This window comes from Anabrus simplex, chromosome 5 (assembly GCF_040414725.1).
Source record: "Anabrus simplex isolate iqAnaSimp1 chromosome 5, ASM4041472v1, whole genome shotgun sequence".
NCBI classification, from domain to species: domain Eukaryota; kingdom Metazoa; phylum Arthropoda; class Insecta; order Orthoptera; family Tettigoniidae; genus Anabrus; species Anabrus simplex.
The window spans coordinates 9,197,766-9,218,706 of NC_090269.1; the positions used below are offsets into that span (position 1 = coordinate 9,197,766).

At 40.3% G+C, this 20,941-nt stretch overlaps 1 protein-coding gene across 4 annotated transcripts in view; it reads right to left on the bottom strand.

Annotated features, from left to right (window-relative positions):
* Positions 1-20,941, bottom strand: part of ThrRS (threonine--tRNA ligase) — a 250,000-nt gene that overhangs the window by 2,183 nt on the left and 226,876 nt on the right. For all 4 annotated transcript variants that reach the window (XM_067146758.2, XM_067146755.2, XM_067146757.2 and 1 more), the window contains one exon: positions 13,936-14,089. In XM_067146758.2, the coding sequence (XP_067002859.2) occupies positions 13,941-14,089 (149 nt within the window). In that variant the 3' untranslated portion in view covers positions 13,936-13,940. The remainder of the gene's footprint in view (positions 1-13,935; positions 14,090-20,941) is intronic.

Here is a 20,941-nt window from a genome sequence, read left to right on the forward strand (position 1 = left end):
TTCCCACTCCCAGCCCTTTCCTGTCCCATCGTCGCCATAAGACATATCTGCGTCGGTGCGACGTAAAGCCAATAGCAAGAAAAAAAAAATCACAAACTAAGAAAAAACAAAAATGGTTAAAAGTAAATATACCTAATCATTCTCATTTATGACACTTATATACAAATAATATTTATATCACAGCGACACACACAACAATATGTGTAATCGTTTCCTTTATTAGATGGTAAAATGAAAGGAAATTTATAGGTATCTCTGAACCCTTGGAGATTAGGTTTGTTATATTTTTTGGCCATAAAGTGAAGAGAAAATACCAGAAACTGTCACCGAAACAACTCCCTGAAATACATTCAACTCATTAATACCTTGTTATTATTATTATTATTATTGTTCCGTGGTTTTTCGTGGATTGCAGAGGTGAAAGAAGGTGCCGGGGTGAAGGGGTCTAACTACAATGTCAAGAATTGAATTTAAAACATAAACTGAAGTTTATATTTTCAAAACACAAAATTTAACAATTTTACAGGTACAAGCAGCAATCATTAACCTCTTAACATGAAAGTCCGAGTATACTCGGGGTTTTATATATTTATATAAAATAAAATCCCGAGTATACTCGGGAATGTCGCTCATTGATCGGTACCTAATTTAAAAGCCCGAATATACTCGTTTCTTGTTGTTTCTCAATATTTCCGCCAGACATTTATGAAATTATTACTTTAGAGTCCTATTTTTGCCAACAGATTTCTCTGACTCAACTGTAGTGGATGTCGGCGACTCAGGCAGTTCGTTTTTGAGGCTTCTCCGTATTTGTTGCTATCGAAGTGTACTTTGTCTGTTAGGTGAAAATGGAGAGTGAAGAAGAGTTTGACTTTGAGTTTAGTGAATCTGATAGTTCTGAAGAAGTTTTTGAGGACAGTTCAGAAGAAGAAAGTGGTAGTTCTAGTTTATCTGATTGTGATATTGCAAGTGCCAGACAGTGGTGTGAAATTGATACTTCCAGAACAATACCACCTGCCCCACCACATTTTCCCTTCAAGGCTAATCCTGAAATACATTTCCAGCCGTGTTGTGAGGATGTTATGCACTATATTAGTCAGTTCATTGACAATGATTTTACGGATATTTTGGTGACCGAGACTAACAGATATGCAAGACAGACTAATGCTCCGGAATGGAAGGACACAACAATTGATGAAACGTATATTTTTATCGCGCTGACAATACTGCAAAGCATTGTAAAGAAACCTACATATCAAATGTATTGGTCCAAGGCACCTATATTAGCTACACAGATATTTCGTCAACTTCTTCCTTTTCGAAGATTTCTTAACTTGAAGAGGTACCTACATTTTTCGGACAATAGTACATATGTTGCAGAAAATCATCCACAACCTAAACTAAACAAAATATGGCCTTATCCTGAATCACATGTCTATTAAATTTGGAACTGTGTGTACCCCGGAAAGGGATGTGACAACTGACGAAAGCTTGCTGCTGTATAAAGGAAGATTGGGCTGGGTCCAATATCTGCCTCTCAAGAGAGCCAGATTCGGTATCAAAACATTCATGCTGTGGGAGTCAGCTACAGGTTATGTTTGGTCCCTGATCATATACACGGGCAAGGGCTCTAAACATCTCCCCATGTCATCACAAGTTGTTATGACACTGATGAAACCCCTGCTGAATAAGGGATACTGTCTAACCGTGGATAACTATTACAGTTCTCCCCAACTGGCTGACATTCTCGTTACCAATCGCACTGATATGTTAGGCACTGTGCGCCCCAATAGAGCAGATATGCCTCCAAATTTCCGGAGCACAAAACTCAAGAAAGGCGAGATTGCAATAAAATGGAAAGACAAGAGAGATGTCTGCATCCTATCTACCATCCATTATGCAGAAATGGAAAGACGCGGAGGACAGAAAAAGGAAATTGTGAAACCTAAATCTGTGTTCGCGTATAACAAAACAATGGGGGAGTGTTGATAAAGTAGATCAACACACTGCTACTAACCCCCTGCCACGGAAGAGAGGAAAAAAGTTTTATAAGAAGATATTTTTTCACCTCTTGGAACTAGCAGTATGGAATGCTATTGTCCTCTTCAAAAAACATGGAGGAAGGACGAATGCTCTTGACTATCGTGTGGCTGTCATTGAGAAAATGATTGCACAACATCATAGAGAGGAATTTTCTCCGAAAGCAGCAGGTCGTCCTTCAATAAAAGCAACCCCAATGCGACTTATTGGCCGCCATTTTCCTTCGGTGATTCCTCCGACGGATAAGAAGCAGAACCCAACAAGGATGTGCAGGATGTGTAACGATGCTAGAGGGAAGAAGGCACGGAGGGAATCCAGGTACATTTGTGGGTTGGCAATATTAAGCTTTCTTTCCGCCTGTTTTGAGTTTAGCCAATCAGTAATTTCTGTAATTAATTTTCAACACCTATCAGAGGTTTCTTCTTCGAATTTCCATGTGTAACTCTTACATACCCAATAAAGTTGAGTGGGTGTGTCTTTATTATTCATGAAAGGTTTCGAATCTTTCACGAGGGTTTAAAAACTGCTGATTTTCTCGGCTCTTTGCCACTTCAACAACATCTAGCTTAGTGTATGGAAATATAGCAGGGGGCGGGTTGCGCCTCTTTCTTCGAGCAGCAGCCCTTCAGCAAAGGTAATGGCCTTTTAACATCTTTATTTCTTTCTTGCTCAGCAGTTAACCCCCGGGGAAGGTTCGAAACCTTTTCAAAAATGTAACTTAGTGCCGGTTTATGTAAACATTTTCTTATTACTTTAAATGTAAATCGGGGATAGAAAGTGCCTTACCCTCTCGAGCTCCCCTTCATTTTGACTTGAGGTGACTGTGTTTTCGTAACTGATTTTCTAATCTTTCCTAATGTGTTAAAATTTTCTTATACGAGTCACCTCCCTAGTGTGGGAATAGCCCCTGTGTATCGGCTTAGTGCCACTTAGGTTTTAAAAAGCTTTCATGTAGGAGTGCAAGTACTCGCCTCCATTCAATCTTGTATTTTGGGCCATTAATTTAACCCGTTTTTGTTTTCCTTCCTGAGAGGCCCAGTAGATTGGGTACGAGGAACCCTGTTCCATTATAAGTTGTACCTTGATGGCAGTTTAGGATAAATATCTGTTTTTGCCTTTAATAGGCTTGGACAATTGAGAGCGGGTCAGCTCTTTCTGGTAATTTGAAAGGTGCCTCTAGGAGGCTTGACATTACGAGGTGGGAGCAAGTGCTCCATGTAATTAGGGGTTTTCTGCCCTTTGGTAATTTGTGGTTGTGAGCTGAGAGCTCAGAAATAGTTAAACTTTGGGGCTCGTAGCCCAGAATTTGCAATGACCCCTTAACTTGTGCTTTCGTTTGTAAAGTTGGATTGTACCTGATTTTTCTTTGTTATTTCACCTAGTGAAACATGTTAAATCTTGTTATCAGTTGAAAATATAACCTTTATTTAAATTTTAAATTCATCTTTTGGACTTGTAGTTAGACCCATTCCAGCCCGCACCTTCTTTCACCTCTGCTGATCCACCAAAACACGGTAACAGTTTATAAGTAAGGTACTCTCCTATGAGTTCAAGACCATATGTCAGCACCGGTATTACCTTTGCCTTAAATAGCTGCATAGCTGTCTACTGCAATAAGGGTAATGTTCCCCATGTCATTCCTTGCTCTGATCGCAGCAACCATCCTGGATCTGATGTATATTCGGAAGCAATGCCCACTTGCTTGCAGAATTAGTCCTAGATATATGAAATGATTTACTCTGCTTAGACGCAATCCTCTACACTATTTGTTCAGCCTCTGCAAATTTACCACCCTTCATGAAAATCATCATTTCTGTTTTGTCCTCCTTTATGCAGATTTCATTTCCTTCTGCCCATTCCACGAGTAAGTCCATAGCTCGTTGCAGTTCATCGACATTCTCTGAAGCAATCGCCATGTCGTCCGCGTAGATATACATTTTCGCATTGGTACTTTCTTTTATCTTTACCCCTACATCACATAACTCTGGCTGTCTGAACTGAAGCGTGGTTTCCTTCGAGCATATGACAATATCATGTGTAAATAACAGCATGTTCATTTCTCTTCATCCATATGCTGCTTTTGCCGTTTTCATGATGTCATCCATTATTATTGTAAACAGGATTGGTGATAGAACTCTTCCCTGTCTCAGCCCACTAGTGATTTTGAACCAACTTGTCATGCCAACTTGTGTTTGCACACAACTACAACCTTCCTTGTACATTGCCATGATCATTTTTATTAATCCCTGCCAATTCCTTTTTGCACCAGACTGTCCCCTTTAGTCCTGGGGACACTGTCATATGCCTTTTCAATGTCACTGAATGTGTGTTTGTCCAACCCTTGTCCCGTTTCCCTACGGGGTCGGGTATGAGGTGAGATGAATTTGTCGTGGCGGTTTTTTATGACCGGATGCCCTTCCTGACGTCAACCTCATCAGAGGAGTTAATGAGAGATGAAATGAATGACGTGATATATGATAGTAGGGAGAGGGTGAAACCCGGTGCCGGCACATATCTTTCCCATACTCCAATTGTTTTTCTATTAGTTGTCTCATAATTAAAATGGGCTCTATTGTTGACCTTCCACTTCTAAAACAAAACTGATTTTCCTGTATCTGATTTTCAACCCTCAACCTTATCCTACTTTCCAGTATCCTCTCTATTATCTCAGTAACATGGGATATCAGAGTAATTCCCCTGTCGTTCTTCAATACTTTCTTATCACCTTTCTTGAAAATTAGGATGATTATTCCTTTTTGCCAATACTCAGGGACCTCCTTATTCTCCCAGAGAATCCTGAGAACTTGATATATCCACTGCAGGCCTACAGTTCCAGCTGCCTTAATCATTTCCACTGAAAATTCCTCTATTCCAGCAGTTTTTCAATTCTCCATCTTTCTTACTGCCATTTCCACTTCATTCATTGTAATTTCTTTATCCATGTAATGTTTTTCGTAGAGAATATTTGCCTCTCTTGGCAAAATCAAGGAAGGAAGAGGTTAGCCGTACAGAACAAACAAGTTGCTGCCATGTGTGATGAAACAACCGACAAGATGGGCAGGGCAAATTACGTTGTTCTGCTGTCTACAGTGAAACCTTCCATCTCACAGGACCAGTATGTGGTGGCAGTCGTTTCGTTGGAAGCAGTGAATGGACGGACGTGTGCTCAAACAATCAGAGGCACTGCAGGACACAAAGTGAACTTTGACCAAGTTGTGGCCTTAGTAAGTGACTCGGCCAAATACATGACCTCGTGTTTTGCTGTGTTGTCACTCCTCTTGCCAGACAACTCTCTTCACATTCAATGCCGGGCACATAAAGTCAATCTGGATGGTGTTGTGGTTAAAGAATGTCTGTCGTCTATGAAGAAATTAGTTGTTTCTGTTAAGCAAACATTTCCCCATGCTAGAAAGAAATGGCATGCCTTCTGATAGTTCCTGCAGGAAAAAGAATCAGGGGATGGGATGTTTCCAAGTCCTGTTCCCACAAGGTGGAATTCCTGGCTGGAAGCAGTTGAGTGGCTGGTAGATGATTGGGCCATTCTTTTCAAGTTTTTCAAATTCAATGATGGAAAAGAATCATTCACCACTGCCTCTTCACATTTGCAGAATACAACAGAATCAGAATTACAAATGCTTTATGTGCATGCCCTTTTAGTTAAATCTGTAGCATCGGCGATGAAACCTCTACTGCTCAGACTGGATACAAATTCCAAACTAACTGCTGCCGAAGTGTAACCCAAACTTCAGAATTTGAAGAAGCGTTTACAATTGGTTGCTGCAGGAATTTTCAGCAACAGGGTCCAGGAAGCGCTGGATGCCCTGAAAGCTAATCTTAAGGGCAGAGCAATGAAGGAAGTAAAGAAAACGGCAGGCCATATGCATAAAAAGTAGGACAACCTGATGCTAGGGGATATGGCCCATACATTTTTGGAGCCAGTGTCTGAGCTCTTCTTACTTACTTACTTACTTACTCCTCGGCGCTACAGCCCTGTAGGGCCTTGGCCTCTCTGACGATTGTAGCCCAATCTTCACGGTCTTCTGCACACCTCCTCCATCTTCTTATTCCCATCTTTCTTAAATCCTCCTCCACATCATCCAGCCATCTTTTCCGGGGTCTTCCTTTCCATCTTCTACCACCTGGATTTCCCTTATAGATCTTCTTGACAGCCCTATTATCTGGCATTCTCTCCACGTGTCCCAACCACCTTAATCTGTTGCTTTTTATTTCGGTTACGATACTTGGATGTCCATAGAGTTCTTCCAATTCCTTGTTTTTCCTTATTCTCCACAATTCCCCTTCCTTCACCGGGCCAAAAATCTTTCTCAGTATTTTTCTCTCCCATCTGTTCTGAGCTCTTCTACAGGCAGAATATGTTGTTACAGTCTGCAGCACCAGACAAATTGAAGGCCCTATTAAGCAAAATACCTTCACTGAAGGGTATTACCATTGGTGAAGGCATGTTCGCATATAGGGATCTTTTGGGATATTCTGAAGAAGAATGCAGAAATATAGGTGGAAGATGCTCTTCAGGATATGTGTGAGGATCATCAACCTTTTATTCATGGTGCATTAAGGGCACTGTAGGTTCCAGTGCCAAAATTAAGTTGTGAAAGATTCTTTTCAAATTTTTCTTGAGTGTTGACCGATTTCAGAACTAATCTCACAATGACAAATTTGGAATTGCTGTCATCCTACAATTAGGAATGTAAAGCATGAAGGTAGCAGCAAGGTAAAGTTTGGAAATACCATTTTTGTCTTTAATATCTGCAATTTCTGTTTTTTGTAATGATAATTTTGCAGTTACAATATAAATATTTGAAAATACTGCCTGTATTTATATTTCCGTAAGATCCACATTATCGAAGAATTTGTCCTTTCTGTCTGTACCAGGTGGTACACCTCCACAACGCACATAAATCTTCCGCCTTAAAGCACTCCTCTACAGGAGAAACTGTGAACTTAAAACTGGACCTACTTAAATCTTTCCTCTGAAGATGTCACTGTCTGAATTTTGACTTGTTTTTGTTTACTATTTATCAAGAAGTGTGGACATTCTCTTATAGATGTCTCTATTAAAAAAACTATGATCATGCACTCTGGTGGGAAGTGACGGAACTTTATTTGAAGAAATTTTGTAATCATACGTTTTTTCTTTACTAAATTTTGTTCTTTCATTTGTGAGTTGGCAATATTAATCTATTCTTTCCACTAGTTGTGAAGTTAGCCAATCAATTATTTCTGTAATTAATTTTCTTGGCCACTTATTTAACATCTAACCCTGTGTATGGAAGTGTAGCAGGAGACGGGAGGTGCCTCGTTCATCAGGCAGCAGCTCTTCAGCAAGGTAATGGCCACTTAACATCTTTATTTCTTGCTAGCTCAGAAGTTTAACCCACGGGGAAGGTCCGAAACCTTTACCATGTAACCTATCTCTACAAATATGTAAATTTCTTCCAGCTTATGTAAAACTGAAGTACAGTTGTAACTGTAAATCAGGGATAGAGAGTGCTTTACCCTCTCGAGCTTCCCTTCATTTTGATTTGAGGTGACTACGTTTTGGTAACTGAATTTCTGTTCTTCTGTAATGTTCATATTTCTTTCTTATACAGTCACCTCCATAGTTTGGGAATAGCCCCTGTTTCATCGGCCTAGTGCCTTTTAGGGTTTAAGAAGTTTCATGTAGGCGTGCAAATTCACGCCTCCATTCCTTTGTATTGTACCGGTTACGGCCTGTACATAAGTATTTATTGAGCATAAGTTACGTATATTTACCACGCGTCATGTTCCGAGCGCGCCTGGTTTGTTTACCAGCAGCAAGGATCAGCTATACTGAAATTCAAGTTAAGAGCTTAGGAAAAGTATCCTTCCGCATGTGAGCACGTCCCCTGTGCCCCCTTCCCGTCTCGTCGCGGTTCTCCATCTCCGCCACAACCAGCTTATCATTAACGCCGTGCGTCCATCTGACAAGTACAGTACTTCATTCTGAAATAGTGAAGCATCAAACGAAATCACTGCCTTTCACATAGCTGTACTTTGATTACGTACCATACCTATTTATTCCTCCATTGACCATATAAAACCTACAGATTACCGACAAATTCCGAGGCAAGAGAAGCAAGAATTATTTTTGTTTCATAATGCGATTAGTGTGAGGCACATGGAGACTTACAACATACGTAAACGATTCCGCTCTCTTGCAACGACTGTCAGTGGCAGTTTCTCATAGTTAAAAAAGCTGAAAAACCCACTGGTGAGTGGGATTGCAAAATACAATGCTTCCAGGAATGTTGTAAATATTGTAGTCTCGTCATTCGGAAGGTAAAAACGAACTCATGATCCTCTCATGACAACATTTCTGTAGGTAGAGTGCGGTTGCGAATATAAAGTAAAGTACACATTATTATTATTATTATTATCATCATCATCATCATCATCATCATCGAATACGCCAAAGATCCTATTCCCATACTGTGTTGAGGCCCTTCCTGTTTTATTTACGGCGAGTGCTGAGCTGACATCTTTCTTTCCCTGGAGACTTGGATTTTCCATTCCAAGCGAGCGGCGTAAACACTGTACACAGAAACACCGATCAGCTGCGCGGACTTTTTCACGTCTTCCACAGTCCACAGTGGATTCTAATCTCGTAGGCTACTGTAAACGTTTAAAACAATTTGGTTTAGATTTTCTACTTTATTTTCCTCTACTTTTGTTAGCTTTAAAGTATTTCACAGGGAACTCAAGCGTCACAGCATCACACACGTCTTGCTCACAGCCATTATGAATACTGAACAGTGAACACGCTGTTGCAGCCAGTATTGCCAACAGTTTTCTTGGATCCATCTTCAACGTCCCACCTATTATGTGAACTTATCAACAGTGGAATGAACTCGAACAAACTTACTAAGTACACAGTGCAATAAGATATCAATATCATATTAAATTATTATTATTTTGCTACATACACCACTGAGAACAATAACTATTCACAGCCATCTACGTATGAAATATAAGAGTTGGTAACGAACCCGAATAACATACAACCTGTGATATATTTTCCATATTTTTACAGGGCAAAAATTGTAATTCATCAAGTCAGTTCACCAGAATATCTAACCAAACTGAAGGAAGCTCCTGACTTCAGGAACAAGTAACAAACCTAGGGAACTATTTGGCGCTGCGGAAGCCTTTTCACCGACCAGAAGTCTAACATCAAAGGGACCACTAAGGTCTTAAGTTGACTCTCAGTATAGCGAGTGTATGACGACTGTGAGCTGTGACGTAGCCACCCGGGGCTAGCTAGGCCGCCCGCTCGTCTCAACACGTGTTACCAGCCTTGACTGGTATTTCCTGGATTCCACGTCACTTGTTCTAGAGAGTTCGATGGAGAAAATTTTGAAATTTCTATAATAATGATGCTAGCGAATCGAGCGATATGTCATCTTGTTTGGGATCACCTAAACGTCCCAATGCTCGAGTTTCAAGCAAATCCATCGAGGGATTCGGGAGATATTCAATCAAACCGTATTATGACGTAGACATCCCGGATTGAATAAAAGGAGGACCTACTGTAGCCTATTCACACAGTCTCAGCTGAGTAGTCAGCGGGGACACTCTTGCTGCTACTATCATCGTGGAACTCTGTCATTATACAAGTGTGGGAAGACGATTCTTCCAAGTACTATAAAGTGGACTTATAAGACTTCGAGTGTTGTAGAAAATTTTCTAAGTCTTCGTAATTGAACTTAGAATATTTACAAGTGTTAATTAAATGGACTTGTATTATTTACGTGCCTTCGAGACTGAAACTTTTCTAAATGTTTGGACTTGTATTATTTACGTGTCTTCGAAGCTGGAATTTTTCTAAGTGTTCGTGAAATGGACTTGTATTATTTACATGGGTTCGAGACCAGAATTCTTCTAAGTGTTCATTGAATGGACTTGTATTATTTACGTGCCTTCGAGACTGAAACTTTTCTAAGTGTTTGGACTTGTATTATTTACGTGTCTTCGAAGCTGGAATTTTTCTAAGTGTTTGTGAAATGGACTTGTATTATTTACATGGGTTCGAGACCAGAATTCTTCTAAGTGTTCATTGAATGGACTTGTATTATTTACGTGCCTTCGAGACTGAAACTTTTCTAAGTGTTTGGACTTGTATTATTTAAGCGTCTTCGAAGCTGGAATTTTTCTAAGTGTTCACTGAATGGACTTGTATTATTTTCATGTGTTTGAGACCAGAACTTTTCTACGTGATCATTGAATGGACTTGTATTATTTACGAGTATTCGAGATTGGAATTTTTCTAAGTGTTCGTGAAATGGACTTGTATTATTTACGTGGAATATTTGCGACTGTTGAGGAACTCATCCTTCTAATAGACAGTGATTGATTAACATTGCTAGTGATGAACTTTAACTTTCCAACGGCTTTAAACGAAATTAGGATTTCACTTACATTTACTCAAAGACTTGTACCTTTGCCAGTGTTGGTTTAAAAGACTTATAAATTTCGTCAGTGAATTTATTTATGTGGAAGGACTTGTGTTTTCATCAGTGGTCACTCAAAGACTTTATGAATTTCACCAGTGATTAACTTTAAATATATTCAAACTTCCAAATGAATGGACTTGTGTTTTCATTCGAGTTTAGGCAAAGACTTGCACCTTCGCCAGTAAAGAACTTTGAGTTTAACTATAATTTCACAAGAAGGGACTTGTATTTTTCGTTGCCAAAAGTTATTCAGGGACGAGGATTTTCCTAGTGATGAACTCTAAATTATTAATACCACTCATATCGTTTTAGGAGTGTTGGAAGTCTTGATGTACAATTATCAAGAACTCTGCTTACAAGTTGATCATCCAAGGTTTTCATGGACTCAGTGCTACTAGTGACCTTGGGAACATCAATCCTCTCAGTCTCATTGGGCTGAGGTTGTACATGACTATCTACAACATCGCCTGGATCACCGGGGTTCAACCCGGGCCTCAGAGTTCGAGACATCTCTACTTGCCGTCAATCCAGACAGTCCAGCTGCCTCTGTCTGGAGTATCTGGAGTCCCTGGAATCCCTGGAGTCTTCTGGAACGTGCTTCAACCAGCTTGGCTTGGTGAGCTGGAGAACCCGAGCCATACTATTGGGATACGAGGAAGACAATCCATTTCTACTTAGAGGTGATGTGCAAATTCATGACTTATTTGAATAAACTCTTGTGCAATCAGAGTCAAAGTTTTTCTGTAGATAGGACCCTACCTCCTGTACCGAGCCCTAGCTACAATTAATCCAGTTTTTCGCCCTGAGAACTATATTCATGCTACTTTAAAATTTAATCTGAGAGTCGGGCTCTTTTACTGGTACAGTATGTCGGGCCATTTACTTAACCTGCTCTTTTTCTGCTAAGGCCCAGTTGGTTGGGTGCAAGATACCCCGGTTTAATTTTGTAAGTTGTGCCTTGATGGCAAGTAATTGTAAAATTTGATGTGGCCATGAATAGGCTGGATTAACTGAGAGCCTGTTAACTCTTCTAAATTAGATTACTGAATGCCTTTTGAAGGCTTGATATTGTGAGTGGGGGCAAGTGCTCCAGGAATTAGGGGTTTTCTGCCCTTTGAACAATTTTGTACCTTGGTAAAGTTGGGCTAGTAGCTATAGAGTTGTAAAATTGGGGCTTGAAGCCCAGAACTGGTAAAGATCCCTAAACTTGTGCTTTCGTGCTCTTGTTTGTAAAATTATACCTTGTACCTGATCTTTCATTATTTCACCTAGTGAAAATCTCTTAAATCTTGTCGTCTATTGAAAATATAACCTTCGGTTAAATTTCAAGTTCAGTTTCATATTGTTGATAGACCCATTCCAGCCTGCACCTTCTTTCACCTCTGCATTCCACGGGTAACCCCATAACCCTATCCAATAATTTTTGTTTTCTGCTCATGAATTTTAATTACCTATGCAAGCATTTTCCCTCACTACTAAAGAATTTTTCTCTCTTTACTCAAGAATTCAGCACCGTTTCATTCAAGAAATTTGAGTGTCCCTACTAATTACATACTACATGCCACCGCGCGGGATGCAGAGTTCAGAAGCTGTAAGGCACTGAGAAATCCAGGGTAGGGGGAGAGAGTAGCCAAGGCCAAGCATGGATTTTGCCATTAACTGAAATGAAAATTTGAAAGAAAAAGAAGTAATTGAGATTCCTTCCCCACCACGATAATAGTCTAAAATTAAGGGAGGGGGTGGGGTGTTATAGGCGATTAAATACTATATTAAAAAATGACTGAATCATCTACACTGACTGACAGAGCAAATGCAACACCAAGAAGGAGTGGTCAGAACTTTATGCCAATTGCAGGGTAGACTGACGTCACTGAGGTATGCTCATGACGTGAAATGCGCCGCTGTGCTGCGCACGTAGCGAACGATAAATGGGACACGGCGTTGGCAAATGGTCCACTTCGTACCGTGATTTCTCAGCCGACAGTCATTGTAGAACGTGTTGTCGTGTGCCACAGGACACGTGTATAGCTAAGAATGCCAGGGCGCCGTCAACGGAGGCATTTCCAGCAGACAGACGACTTTACGAGGGGTATGGTGATCGGGCTCAGAACGGCAGGTTGGTCGCTTTGTCAAATCGCAGCCGATACCCATAGGGATGTGTCCACGGTGCAGCGCCTGTGGCGAAGATGGTTGGCGCAGGGACATGTGGCACGTGCGAGGGGTCCAGGCGCAGCCCGAGTGACGTCAGCACGCGAGGATCGGCGCATCCGCCGCCAAGCGGTGGCAGCCCCGCACGCCACGTTAACCGCCATTCTTCAGCATGTGCAAGACACCCTGGCTGTTCCAATATCGACCAGAACAATTTCCCGTCGATTGGTTGAAGGAGGCCTGCACTCCCGTCGTCCGCTCAGAAGACTACCATTGACTCCACAGCATAGACGTGCACGCCTGGCATGGTGCCGGGCTAGAGCGACTTGAATGAGGGAATGGCGGAACGTCGTGTTCTCCGATGAGTCACGCTTCTGTTCTGTCAGTGATAGTCACCGCAGACGAGTGTGGCGTCGGCGTGGAGAAAGGTCAAATCCGGCAGTAACTGTGGAGCGCCCTACCGCTAGACAACGCGGCATCATGGTTTGGGGCGCTATTGCGTATGATTTCACGTCACCTCTAGTGCGTATTCAAGGCACGTTATGCCCACCGCTACGTGCAGCATGTGCTGCGGCCGGTGGCACTCCCGTACCTTCAGGGGCTGCCCAATGCTCTGTTTCAGCAGGATAATGCCCGCCCACACACTGCTCGCATCTCCCAACAGGCTCTACGAGGTGTACAGATGCTTCCGTGGCCAGCGTACTCTCCGGATCTCTCACCAATCGAACACGTGTGGGATCTCATTGGACGCCGTTTGCAAACTCTGCCCCAGCCTCGTACGGACGACCAACTGTGGCAAATGGTTGACAGAGAATGGAGAACCATCCCTCAGGACACCATCTGCACTCTTATTGACTCTGTACCTCGACGTGTTTCTGCGTGCATCGCCGCTCGCGGTGGTCCTACATCCTACTGAGTCGATGCCGTGCGCATTGTGTAACCTGCATATCGGTTTGAAATAAACATCAATTATTCATCCGTGCCGTCTCTGTTTTTTCCCCAACTTTCATCCCTTTCGAACCAGTCCTCCTTGGTGTTGCATTGTCACTGTCAGTCAGTGTATTAGGAGGGTCTCTACAAGCTTGGCTCACAATCAAAATGAATTGCAGCGTGCGCTGGATTCACTCTTTATTGAGCATATTTGGAAGACCCTTTTTAACTTTTACAGATATAGTAAGTTACAAAATTATGAGGTTATGGGACAAAACATATAAAAGCAGCTCTAGACTAAAAAAACAAAAATGTAAATACTTACCAGAGTTAAAATGAATCTTCACTGGCAATAACACACTTATCTTTTAGATTCTGGAATTTTTGGATGACAGAATCGATAGAGAATTCTCCGTGTACTTTGTTATCTCTCGTACGAACGTTGACAGTCTCTGCATTGCGCTCCTTCTCTCCAATCACTACAAGCAATTAAAAAAATGACAATGAGGAAGCACAAACAAAAAATCAATTTAAGCTAATAACTATCCAATATTTAAAGGTACAATTAAGATTCGTAACTGATTCATGTTTCCAGGACTGAACAGACATTTTGATTAATTTTCCTAATAATAATGAGGTTCAATTGCAAAACACTGTCAGTCTGTATTGACTGGTAATTTCATCAAATTAAGTGAGCATGAATACAGAACAGGATTTAAAACTGAAATGCAAACATTAAATTATTCTGACAAAGAGAATGAGCTTGAAGCTCCAAGGTTATAAATGTTCAAAAGAGCACCACTGCTCCATTCAATAAATCCTCTACGAGACTACTCTCCACACTTATTACAATCAAGCCTCTCCAAAGCACAATCTACATTTTACATTAGATCAAATACAAACAGTTTTCACTGTCTTATTCGCTCGACAGTCTAATTTACATTAAAATACGAATAGTTAAACTTCAACAGAGGCAATAAGTGCCCATTCTACATGGCCTTAGTGAAGAAGAAAAGGTTTAAGTTATTGGCTGTAAATCAAAATGCTAGGAGGTGAACACATGCACTCCTTTGAAAACGTACTCAGAATAACTTAAAACCCTATGTGGGCTTATGGCCTGAAGTTACAGAGGCCAAGCCTATACTGCAGAGGCGACTAGATGGAGAAAGTCAAGTAAAAGTTAAGTTCCAAAAGAAGAGAAACGGTTTAAATTTTATGAAATCATAGTCACCCCAATACAAAGTTGAGTGGGAACACTCTTTATTCCCTAATTTACAATAAAGTCCTTAGATATACTGGCAAATTTACATGGAAAAGGTTAGATTTATATTAGGAAAGAATTTTGAAACCTTCCCCTCAAGTTAGCTTCCTGAGACTATCACATGATTGAAAGATGACTGCCATTAACTTGAACTGGTGGGCCTTCCGACAACGGGCAAGGCTTGCCCCCTGCCTCCGCTATGAACACACTCTAAACCTTTTGACTGGAGCAATGGAAAAGACAACATGGCCCAAAAGGTCGCAGCTTTTACAGCAGAGAGGAAGGTTCCAGAACTCTCTGGGCCGAAGCCCCATACACACCCTCGATTTTGATTGGCTAATTTAATAAATATCCAAAATTTGTGATTGGTGGAAAATTTACATACGAAAGAAGGGATAGCAGTGCTAGTAACCTAAGAACACGGAACAGAATCTACAAACATTACAGTTTTGAAAACTTTGAAACTCAAACTTTATTTGAAGATTAATTGTCTATCTTGCCACCAGAGGGGGCACATAACTTAACAGTATTGACACCTGAAGATAAAGTTCAAAACTTCTCCTGAAATAGGGTTCACTGTTCATGTAACAGCCTTCTAAATGGTGCTCAGTTTGAATGTACGGCGTAGGTGTATCTCCGGTACCCACCTGCCCCGTTCATTTAAATAAAGTGCTTGTAGAACGCTACCTACCGTCTAAAACTCGCAACAACTAATACAAGAAGTTTGGACATGTCTTTACTATAAATTTATGTTATGCCCTCTGGTGTGAAGGTTGACTACTAAAATTATAAACGAATTTGGTATACCAAGGTTTACTAAACTGAGTTGATTATTCTTTATTTTTGGTGTGTTCAAGTTTCCAACACTTCTATCTCTTCCCGCCAACTTCAGATGTAATTTTTTTTTTTGCCAATCAATTATGTCTTGTATTTATTTAATTACCCAATCAAAATTGGGGGTGTGTTGGCCCTTAGCCCAACGTTTTCTGGAACCTTCTTCTTGGGTATACAAGCTGGCACATTTTTGGACCAGATTGTCTTATTGATCGTTCCAGTCGACAGAGTGTGTTAATAAAGGAGGCGGAGGTGCCTCCTCCATCATCGAGTAGTCCATCAGCTCAAGGTAATGGAAGTCCTGATTTAACTAAGTGATAGTCTTTGAAAGCTAGCTCGAGGGGAAGGTTTCCGATCTTTAACAATGTAACTCTAATTTTCTAAAATTTAAATTCCAAATTCTAATGTAAATTTCAAGCAAGCCAAAGGGACTTAACTGAAATCAGGGAGTAGAGAGTGAACTACCCTCTTGTGTTCCGCATTAACTTGATTTTGAGGCGATTATGATTTTGTAACAGTTTTTTGTTTGTAATCTTTGTAACTTAAATATTTTCTCCATCTAGTCACTTCAGTAGCATAGGAATAGCCTCTGTAACTTCGGGGCATAAGCCCAAATAGGGTTTTAAGCCTTTCATTGCAAATTTCAAGGAGCGCAAGTATCCGCCTCCACACAATTTTGATTTTTGGGCTAATAACTTTAACCTATCGTTTTTCACAAAGGCCCAGTAGAATGGGTATTCAATACCCCTGTAAAATTCGATTTCATTCCTCTTATGTTAAGATGTTAGACTGCTGTGCATGTAAGACAGTGAATACTGTTGGATTTTGTTAAATGTAGGTTGTGCCTTTGACAGGCCTGGTAGATGTGAAACTTTGAAAATAGATTCCTAAGGGTAAAAATATAGAGCAAAGAGGCTCTTACTAGTGGTGTAAAGAAATTGGGAGATCCGTCTCTTTGACTAGTGTTTTTAAGAAGAAGCAGTAGTGCTCAGCTGAAAATTGTAATAGCGAGCTTGAAGCTCAACCTGTAAAGTTGTGATCTAAGTATTATAGACCTCAATAAAGGCATTGTTTCTAGCCTACGGCCTAAACCTTGTGAGTAACTTAATTACTTGGCAAGCTATTAAGAACGTGTTATTCGCTTAGCAAATTGTTTTGTTAAAATTTAACACCTAGGGAAAAAAAAAAAAAAAAAAAAAAGAGGGAAACTTAAGGAAAGAAATAAAACTGCCAACTTTAAAGTTTTAAATTAATATTCTGATCGTCTTATATCGACCCATTCTTTCACCTCTCCGCTCTACAAAATATGGTAACTGTTCCGGTGTATCTGTGATCTGTGGAAGAGCAGAGGTGAAAGAACGTGCCGGGATGAATGGGTCTAACTACAAAGTCAAAGTTAATTTAAAATTTTAAGAAAAGGTTATATTTTCTTTTCTTTTAAAAAAAAAATCAAATAACAATGTAACAGGTGCCAGTATCAACAAATAGGTCGAGTAAAGATAAAATAGGTGGCATAAACTGATCTTGGGCTTCAAGCCCTTACTTTACAATTTTGAGCTCCTAGCTCACATTACAAACACAAATTCGTTCAAAGAGCAGAAATACCCTAATACGCGGAGCCCTTGTTCCTCATTACAATCTTAAGCCTCCCAGAGGCATTCTTACAATACTAGAAAAGAGCTGCCCCGCTCTCATATTTCCAAGCCTCTTAAAGGCAATACCAGACTTTACAATTAATTGCCGTCAAGGCACAACTTACAACAAAGAAACGGGGGTATCTAGTACCCAACCTACTGGGCCTTAGCAGACAAGGAACAGGTTAAGTAAATGGCCCGAGATACAAAAATGAATGGAGGCGTGTACTTGCACTCCTAAATACTCATTTTAAAACCTAAAAGGCACTAGGCCAATGAAACAGGGGCTATTCCCAAACTATGGAGGTGACTCGTATAAGAATAATTTAAGACATTAACAGAAAGGAAGAAAACCAGTTACCTAAATGCAGTCACCTCAAACCAATATGAAGGGGAGCTCGAGAGGGTAAATCACTCTCTATCCCCGAATTACAGTTGCAGATTTTATGAAGTCTTTACATAAGCCGGCAGAAAATTACATGTTTAGAAAAGTAGGTTACATATTGAAGTTCCGGACCATTCCCACGGGTTAAACTGCTGAGCTAGCAAGAAATAAGATGTTAAACGACCATTACCTTGCTGAAGAGCAGCTGCCTGATGAAAGAGGCACCTCCTGGTCCTGCTTCACATAAACACACTTACTTAGATGTTGATGAAGTGGGCAAGAGACGTGAAAATCCGCAGTTTATAAACCCTCGGGGAAAGTTCGAGACCTTTCATGAATAATAAAGCCACACCCTCTCACTTTTATTGGTTAGCTTAAAGTTACACACCAAAACGAAGAAGAAGCCTGTGATTGGTTGGAAATTAATTACAGAAATTCTAGATTGGTTAAATTCAAAACAGGTGGAAAGAAAGGGTAAATATTGCCAACCTCAAAAATGAATGAACAAAATTTAGTAAAGAACAAACTTATAAATACAAAATTTCTTCAAATAAAGTTCCTTCTCTTCGCACCAGGGTGCACAATCATAGCTTTTGTAGTGACATCTGTTGCAGAATGTCCACACTTCTTGATCAATGAAGAACAAAACAAATAGAAATACACACAGTATTGGCAACTTCATAATCACAAAATTACGATAGTGCCATCTTCTAAGGAAAAGTTTAAATAGGACTAGTTTTAAGTTCAGAGTTTCTCCAGTAGAGGAGTTAGAATTGGCGCAAGATTTAAATGTGCAGGGTAGAGGTGTACCTCCCGGTACAGTAACAATTATTATTATTATTATTATTATTATTATTATTATTGTTCCGGGGTATCTGTGGAACGCAGTGGTGAAAGAAGGTGCCGGGGTGAAGGGGTCTAACTACAATGTCAGGAATTGAATTTAAAACTTAAACTGAAGGTTATATTTTCAAAAACTCAAAATTTAACAATTTTTACAGGTACAAGTAGTAAAAATTAAACAAGTCTAGGAAAGACAAGATTAGTGGTATTAACAGATCGTGGGCTTCAAGCCTTCACTTTACTTTTCCTGAGCTCCTAGCTCAAATTTACAAAAGAGCACAAATTTATACAAGGGCAGAAATCCCCTAATTCAAAGAGCACTTGCTCCCAAAATTACAACATCTAGCCTTCAAGAGGCATTCACTAATCTTGCAAATACTTTGACAAAAAGAGCTAACAGGCTCTCAGTTTTCCAAGCCCACTCAAGGCAACACAAACTTACAATTTCTGGCCTCTCGAGGCACAACTTACAATCGGAAAAGATATACTAGATATACAGGGATATTTAATACCCAACCTACTGGACCTTCATGGAACAAGAATAACTGTTAAATAAATGGCCCGAACACAAGATGAATGGAGGCGAATACCTGCACTCCGAGATATGAACACTTAAAACCTAAAGGGCACTAGGCCGATGAAACAGGGGCTATTCCCAAACTACTGAGGTGACTCGTATAAGGATAAATTAATGCATTACAAAACGTAGTCACCTCAAACCAAGATGAAGGGGACCTCGAGAGGGTACATCACTCCCTATCCCCGATTTACAGTTGAAGATTTTATGAACCTTTTTTACATTAGCTGGCAGACTCGTGTTAAACTGCGGAGCTAGGAAGAAAGACAGGTGTTATGTGGCCATTACCTGGTAGATATACTGCTGCCTGGTAAAAGAGGCCTCCCGCCTCCTGCTTTGACACACGCTGACAAGATGACAATTCGCCAAGAAACGTGAAAATCCGCAGTTGATAAACCCTCAGGGAAAGTTTGAGATTATTCAAGATTAAACTAGACACACCCTCTCACGTTTATTGGATAATTTCAAAGTTACACTCAGAATCGAAGAAGAAACCTGTGATAGGTCGAAAATTAATTACAGAAATTTGGGATCGGCTAGATTCAAAACTGGCGGAAATAAAAGGGAAATACTGCCAACCCAAAAATAAATGAACATCAATTAGTAAAAAAAATTTATGAACACAAAACTTCTTTGAATTATAAGTTCTTATACCTCGCACCAGGGTACATGATCATAGTTTTTGGTAGTGTCATCTATGGGAGAATGTCCAAACTTCTTGATGAATGGCGAACAAAACAAGTAGAAATTCACACAGGTTAGAAAACTGCACAATAACAAAATTACATAATATTTCTGTGGTGACATCTTCTGAGTAAAGTTCTAATTTGGTGTAGTTTCAGTTTCACTGTTTCACCAATATAGGAGTTCATTTAGGCGCTAGATTTAAATGCGCGGCGTTGTTGTGTACCTCCCGGTACAATTATTATTATTATTATTATTATTATTGTACCGGAGGTACACCTACTCCGTTCATTTAAACTGAGTGCCTTTTAGAAGGCCATCTGCAATATGTACAATGAACTGTCCAGCACAAGATGTTTCTAACTTTCTCATCAGGTGTGTCTGCTGTTGATTTACGTGCCTCTCTGGTGGCCGTGGCCTTAATTAAGATATAGTCCCAGCATTTACCTGGTGTGAAAATGGGAAACCACCGAAAACCATCTTCAGGGCTAAGGATAGTGGGGCTCAAACCTACTATCTTCCGGATACAAACTCACAGCTGCATGCCCTTGACCGCATGGCCAACTCGCACGGTAAAAAACTAAATTTTACTACGTGTCAGGTACAGTAGATACATTAAAACTCTACCACTGAGTAGCCGTGGTCTTTCTAGGAATTCAAAGGTTTAAATGGTTTTAATGCCATTTTGCATATTTGAGAAATGTTTCTTGTAGAGGGTAATAGAATTTCATTCACTCTTCACTATTTCCCGAGATCCAGTGACATTACACAGAGACACTGCACAACCAGTTGCCGCGGCTACCGATGTATAACAAAGAGGCGGATGTTGATTGTCAATGAGTTTTGTGTGAAGAACAGCAACGTGGTAACCGTAGTAGCTGCCAGTGGTGTTCATTACTGTCATGTCGCAAATACAAGACGAACCCTTGATTTTTCAAATGATATTCTGAGAAAAATCAGTCATCTTAGATTCAGAGAAATATGGTACTTTGGCTAGGTTTCAAGTCACTCTTCATAATTTCCTCCATATTAAAATTTACTGCTTGTATTCTGCCTCAGACAAGCACTATTTTAATTAGGAGGTGAAGAACTCCACCTTAAGTTTGAATACAC